Source organism: Heterodontus francisci, chromosome 44 (genome assembly GCF_036365525.1).
Source record: "Heterodontus francisci isolate sHetFra1 chromosome 44, sHetFra1.hap1, whole genome shotgun sequence".
Classification (NCBI taxonomy): Eukaryota; Metazoa; Chordata; class Chondrichthyes; order Heterodontiformes; family Heterodontidae; genus Heterodontus; species Heterodontus francisci.
The window spans coordinates 23,462,369-23,469,431 of record NC_090414.1 but is presented as its reverse complement, the minus strand read 5'-3'; the positions used below and the strand labels follow the sequence as shown (position 1 = coordinate 23,469,431).

At 39.6% G+C, this 7,063-nt stretch overlaps 1 protein-coding gene across 1 annotated transcript in view; it reads right to left on the bottom strand.

Annotated features, from left to right (window-relative positions):
- Nucleotides 1-429: 429 nt before the first annotated feature.
- The window catches only part of stip1 (stress-induced phosphoprotein 1), a 28,571-nt gene continuing 21,937 nt past the window's right edge, over nt 430-7,063 (bottom strand). The window contains exons 10-14 of the mRNA XM_068021903.1: nt 6,347-6,471; nt 4,373-4,409; nt 3,254-3,357; nt 1,729-1,901; nt 430-1,498 (exon numbers count right to left, since the gene is read on the bottom strand). Coding sequence (XP_067878004.1) covers nt 1,426-1,498; nt 1,729-1,901; nt 3,254-3,357; nt 4,373-4,409; nt 6,347-6,471 — 512 coding nt within the window. The 3' untranslated portion in view covers nt 430-1,425. The remainder of the gene's footprint in view (nt 1,499-1,728; nt 1,902-3,253; nt 3,358-4,372; nt 4,410-6,346; nt 6,472-7,063) is intronic.

Below are 7,063 nucleotides of genomic sequence, written 5' to 3'. Positions count from 1 at the left end.
GCTCCTCTCTTGCGTTTCATAGGTGACAGAGGGAGACTTTGGGTAGGCAGGTGGTGAGTCACTTGCTGCAAAGTACCCAGCCTCTGACCTGCTCCTGTAGACACAGTACTTAGATGGCTGGCCAAGTTATGTTTCTGGTCAAGTGACCCCACATGGATATTGATGGTATTTATTGTAAAGCCTCAACCTTGTAAAAGTAGTTTCAACAGTACTGCTTCATTCCTCCTGGCGAGGGTTCTGCTTGAATAAAATGTAGTGGAAGCAAAAATCTAGAATTTGATTTAAACACTATCTACCATCATAAGGGACAGTACCCCCATTTACACCAGTTACCGGAGTAGAGCTTTCAAGATCTCACTACTGCTTGCAGATTCAGCTTACATCTAGAGTTTTAAACAAAAACACAAACAAGGGAAACTAAGAAGCCAATTGCCAAGTAGATAACTCCCTCAAATTTTATTTAAATATAGAAGGAATTCCCCTTAAAATACAGGAAGTGTGAATATTTCATAGCACTTTCATGGGCAATAGAATACTTTATTAAAGTGTTAAACAGTCACCCACTACCCTTCAAGCACACTTCCACATCCTGGTGGCCACACTTGCTTCAAAGCTCAAAGAATGCTTATTTTGGGACAGTATCAGCGTCTATAGAAATACATTCCATGAAAATTTAGAACCTTTGGGAGAGGAAAGAAAGAAACTGGGAGGAAAGAAAACTTTTTTTCAAAATCAACTTTTAAGATCTGTACATCAGACTAGCAGAGCTCCAATTTTAAAGCAGACAAAGCAAAGAGGTGGTGAAAGGGCAGAAACAGAAAATGGTACCTGTTGTATATAATAAGTACTTGCTGGTTATGCAGGCAAGCTATTCAGAGAAGTTGTTAAATTACAGGCCATGAAGACATTTCTCTAATATTGATGCAGAAGGGGGAAAAAAAAAAAGAGCCAAAAGACAGGTGTTTCAACTTGAGGGGAATTTACACAACACATGCAGAGTCAATATATTATATCCATGAACTACAAGGTTTACAGCAGCAGAAAAACAAATGGACTAGAAGTGTACAGTTGGATACAACACTTTATTGCAACTCTTTGCATGCAATAAACTGCAAAATCTGAAAACCCCAACATCTCTACATTTACTGCAAGGTGACAACAGCAGCAGAGATACGCATTTCACATTGTCATCTTAAAAATGAAAAAATTAAAATTACAGAAAGTGCACAGGCTATAGGTTTGCACCAAGATTGCACTAAATAATCAGATGTTACAAATAAAAACTATGAGATGCTGTACACAGTGTTTATTTTGGCTGTTTTATTTTTTCCTCCCATTTCCCTCCCTCCCTCCCCTAAATCCCTAGAGGGCATGTTCCTGAAGGACTGTCCTGGTCTCATCTCTGCTGAAATCTTGTGACAATCATCACCGGATTGCAATGAGACCAACATCGATGAGTTTTTGAATCTTCTGGGCTATAACAGGATTCTTCAAGTGGCTGGAGAGAAGAGGAGAGAAAGCATTAGTAGCACAGATATGACAGTTCAGCAATGAAGCAAAGTGCAAATTAGTCTACCCTCCCCCACTTAAGTCCACAATTCAACAGAAATCTAAAACTATTTGAGTTTAAGTTATAACAGTAACACTAGGCATGCTTCATAAAGAGGCTCCAAACTCATGCAGGTCAGTCAGAAATAAGATGCAACGCATGCTAATGCATGTACTCACTCGCTTAGTGCCTGTGGGTCTTTCTGCATCTGCTCCAAGATCAACCTCATAGCAGGGTCACTCATGATCTGCTGCACTTCTGGATCACCCATGGCACGACGCTTTACCTCTTCTGGAGTATCATTTCGGTTATACTGCATCATAAGGCAGCGCTGGTAACCTTCAGAAGCTTCCTAAGGAATTTTGAGGAAGAGATATATGCATGGTTGTTCGACCTAGTTACTAATATTGCCTTGTAAGATCTGCAGTTGATGCTATTTGAACCGTCCATAAAGAACATGCACCATATTTCCAATGGTGCACTTCAGAACTGTCCCACACAAGTTGGGAGGAAAGGCCAAAATGACTAAAACTGTTGCCTTGCCAGAGTACTCCAGTCCCAATGACACCTTCTTCCAAAACACAGTCACTTAAACTGATCCACTAGCTTGGTGGAGAGCTTACTTGTTTTGGGAGGGAAGGGGTTCAATTCTATTTTATAACTGTGTATCTTTACACAGACAGGGCCTGGAATCAGCTCTCAACCAATCAATCCAAAAACACAGGGTTGCCTGTTCAGCGGATCCTCACAAACTCTCACTCCAGGCTCTGACATAACGAAGGAGTGTCCTGGATTGCACAAGAGATATTAAGGCAAGCCCCTTCTCCTTACTCGCAACAACATTCCGCTACGTCCTACACCTTTACCATAAGCTGAAAAATAAACTTTCCATCAAGACAAAGACAGAAATTTCCCAGGAAAACCAGTCTCTTAGACAACCCTCCCAGCCTAGCCAAGTGTTTATCAACAGTAGATTCATCCATCAAGGATTTTCATTCAGATTCCTTTTAGTGCTTAAAAACAAATTAAGGTCACAAAGAAAATAACCCAGCAAGCCGATACAAATCTGCCAAAGGTGCTGTCTGTTTTAGATATCCAAATTAACGTATGGCCTTATATTACTCCCTGGTTTACCCTCTGTTTACTCGTTTGGAAAGGGGAGATTTCACTTGTGGCAAATGGGAAGTTCCAACATCTGGGAAGTTCAATCCTATTTATCTTCTGGATTTTCCTTTCGTCAGTCTAACAATCGCATATTCTGTTCCCTTTGCTCTTGATTGAACTTCATGAAGGAATTTCAAAAAGTATTACTCAGGCAAAATTATATACAAATGCCATTTGTCTTTGTTGCCTTTTCGGTAGATCTTAAAGTCTCATCCTTCAGAACTATTTCCAGCATCTTTCCTGCAACTGACAGTGAACAGAACAATGATTTCCAGGGTTGGATTTCTTCCCCTTTTTAAATATTGGGACCTTATGAATAAGTTCCTTCCAGTCCACTGGAGTTCTATAAAAAAAGCCATCAGCTCACATAATACATCAGCCATGGACAGAAAACCAGCCTGCATCACCACTGCTGAAATCACCAGACATGCTATGCTGCCTAAAACATGACCAGAGACTTTAGTTTATAATGCTGTCAAGTTTACATCATCGCCTAAGTGAACAGAAGAGGAGCTGAAATGAAAGATGATCCAGTCATACCTTGGAATTAGAGTCCAGCTCAAGTGCTTTCTGATAAACATCCATGGCTTTGGAGAAATCCTTCAAGGCCTCGAGGGCTGCTCCTTTTCTTGTGTAACCCTTAACTATAATGAATCAGGTACAGAATTTGAATTAAGATTAATTTGCAACATTCTGTATGTCAACAATAGAAGCTCACTATCAGAGTGAGGAATTATTTTAAAAACTGAATTGTTATTTCTGGATCCATTAGATAAGGAAATCAGAGGCATTAGGGAACCATATTTTGACACACTGATTGCCGGGCTAACTCTCTCCACTGTGCTCAGCACACCGGTGATAATACTATAACAAACAACATCTGCGCATCGTCTTACTTATTTCACTTCTGTGGTGATCTGGTCACTCAATGCTGGCCTCAAACACACTGAAGATTCAGTGTCTCCCCATCCCTGGTGAAGCAAGGAAACCTTTCACCAAGGAGGTGTCCCATCCAACCTCTTAACTGGTATGTGTCCAACCCTGGCTGAATCACTTATTGCTTTACCTGCAGGAATATTATGCTGTTACTTACCACTTCCACACTGTAGTTTTGATATCACAATGCTGCAGTGGGGATGGTGGGGAAGAGTCCAACATTGAACTGTCACTCTGCACAACTTGTCTCTAAACTAGCAGCTTGGGGTGGGAGAAGGGAGGGGGAAAGACTTGTGATTCAGATATATTTAGAAGTAGCTGATGTCGAAATAGCAGAAATAAATGGCTGCTTCAGCTTGAAGAATTTACAACTGACTTCAAAATGCATAAACAAATGGCCAGATAACTGACAAACTCTGGTGTGTGTGCACAGTGAGGTGCCACAAAAGCTACCAACCGCTAATGAAACCATATTTCAGTACCGACAACACTGTCCATGAGAAAAATGTTCTGAAAGTAGTTTTTAAAGAGGCACATTTTTTGATATCAAATTGTAACAAAGTTAGACATTAATTTTTCAAATAAATGCTATAATTTACCAATACAACTTCTACCTATCTCCATGAATAAAAATTAGTATGAATTTGGGATGACATTTAAGCAGAGTTTCAAAAATCAGCAAAAACAGATTAATAATCACACAAAAATAACGGAGCAACTTACGGAATGTTGGATCTAGGCGGATACAGTCCTCACAGTCCTGTAAGCAGAGAGAAGCAGCATCTTAAATTATTGACAGTTAACAATTTGAAATAACTGTGCATGCACGATTCATATTGGGGGATTAAAATGCCATAGTTTGATGAAAAATGGAGGGGGAGGGGAAGAGAAAGAATAAAATTCCTCCAGTCCATTATTTTAAACTGAAAAGTAAATAAATTAAAAAGGACTACAAAACAAATTTCAATTCTTTACAATCACACAGACTTGTGCTAAAAGTTAGATGGTGGATATTCCACTTTTAAAAAAAAAAACTAGGACTGGTGTCTTCAAGAACTATAAAACACATTTTATAACAAGGACAGTTACAGCCTCAAGTATTATGACAGGACTTGAGAAATTTTCTCGTGACCAAACAACATTTCACAAAATATATTGCAAGTGCCTACATTTCAGATTTAAACAGCAATTTCAGAACTCCAACCCCATTACTCGTCCCTTAAGTCTCCTCCATATTGAGAGTGTGTGTTTAACACTGGGGAAAAAAAATCAGCAACCTCCATTAAGAAAATCCTCCTCAAAAGGAAGTTATAAAATTTATTCAGTCCTATCCAACTAACTAGACCAGAGCTAGGTTATTGTAGCCAGTAGGATGCGAATGATGATGGTTTTTCCAATCTCGAGTCTAGTGGAAGCTGCTTTCATTGAATACAGATAATCAGCTTTTCAAAACTGAAGGCAGTTTTTTTTTTCTCTATTCTGCTCCAGCTAGCTGGGCAAAGACAGTTATTTCAAGCTCATCCATTAGCTAGAAACAGAAGACTACCAAATTGAAACTTGCACTCTACTTCTAAAATAGACAAGTTTCAGCTGGTACATAAGGGGAAGTGGCTTTCCAGCACAGTATATGTATGCTTCCCAACCAGTCAGTAACTCACCCACAGCAGCAGTGTGGGACCTCTATTTGCACTTGAAGCAAATGACTGATCCTGGGCAAATGAAGGAAAAAAGAAAACCCAAACTAGAATTCCTGCTCCTGAATGATATCCAGTGATTGCTGCTGGAAAAGGTGCACATGATGTTGGTTGAGGATACAACTAGGCTCCAATTTTAATCTCTCTTTCCCTGATCTATAGTTGGAATAGCTTGTCAACACAGCCAAGGATCACATGACAAAATGGACACTGGAATCAGATTCCATCAAGAATCAGCAACTTTCAAAAAACAAGTGAAAAGTTCATCACCTCTCCTCAGCGTGCTAATGCTTACTGCCCTCCAGAACTGTATCCAAATTAGGATCGAAACGTGAGCACTGATTCAGTGTGTGTGTTTAAAAACTATCCAATCTGGACTAGGAACGGAAAGGTCAGAGTCGAGCCAAATCCTGTCACCCAAAACCCACACATACCCTTCAAAGGCCAATTCAAAAACTGATAATCACCTCCCTGCCTGGAGCCAAAAAAGGTGTCTGACATCTTCCTCTCTCCAACCAACACCAGTTAGTTATGTACAAATACATAGAATCTACAGCACAGAAAAGTCATTTGGTTCAGCTAATTTTTCTATTCCACAAAAGCCTCCTTTTCCAATTACCTCTTCCAAGGTGCCCCTGTATCCCCCTCTGGTCATTTCTGCCTCATATGCATCAATCATCTGCTTAAACACATCACTAAACTAGTCCACGTGACAAAAGGATCCACATTTTTAACCACTCAAAAAAAAAAAGAATATTTTTTGTTTTTGCTACCTTGTTCTGGATTCATCCACAAGTGCAAACAATTCCTTCGCACCCACCCTATCAAACCCCTTCATAACTGAGCTATGAACAGATATTAAACAGAGATCTTCCTGGTCTGCACTATTCTGCTCCATACTGTGCAACAAATTTACCAACTGTGCAGCAGGGGGGGGGGGGGGGGGGGAAAGAGGGGAAGAGTGCAAGGGTAACAGTTCTAAAAATATTTTACAAACTATTACCTTCAGAGCTAGCTGGAATTCTAAGAGCTTGGTATAGCAGGCAGCTCGGTTACTGTAGAGCTTAGCATCGGTAGGATTGCGTTTAATAGCTTCTGAGTAATGTTTCATAGCCTGTGGGTAGTCACCTGTGATTAAAATGAGAGGGTCATCCATACATTACATACCAATTCATACAGAGGCAAATGCACATCACGCAGAATCTGTGCAGGCATGTTCTAATGTGCAATCTTCAAATTGTTAAAGAAAAGACTTCAGGTTTGAAAACATCTGCTTAGAACATGCCCATAATTGAGCTCTTCACACACATCATTCAGTCTAGGGGTAAAAGGAAAAATTGATTACTTCCTGATGTTTCATTAAAAATAGGACAGCAAGTGACTCAATGCCAAATAGAAATGGTTTACTTACTCAAATCAAACAATTAAATCAAAAGGTTTATTTCATCCAATCACAGCACTTGAAGTACTCAACTCCAAACTGATGCAAATAAAAAAAAACTATTTCAGAGAAGAGTAATTTCTAATGTGTTTTAGTGGATTTGATGTTCATGTTGTCCTGCTATGTCCCATTTCCAGTTGTCAACTATCAGGAGCTGGAAAGATAGTAGAGACTAAGCCATTGGCTCCCTCATATCACTTAGTCAGATAGGAGTGATAACGGACATTAAATCTCTGTCCCTATTTGGTCAAGAAAGTTCAAACAAAATAATTTAAAGGA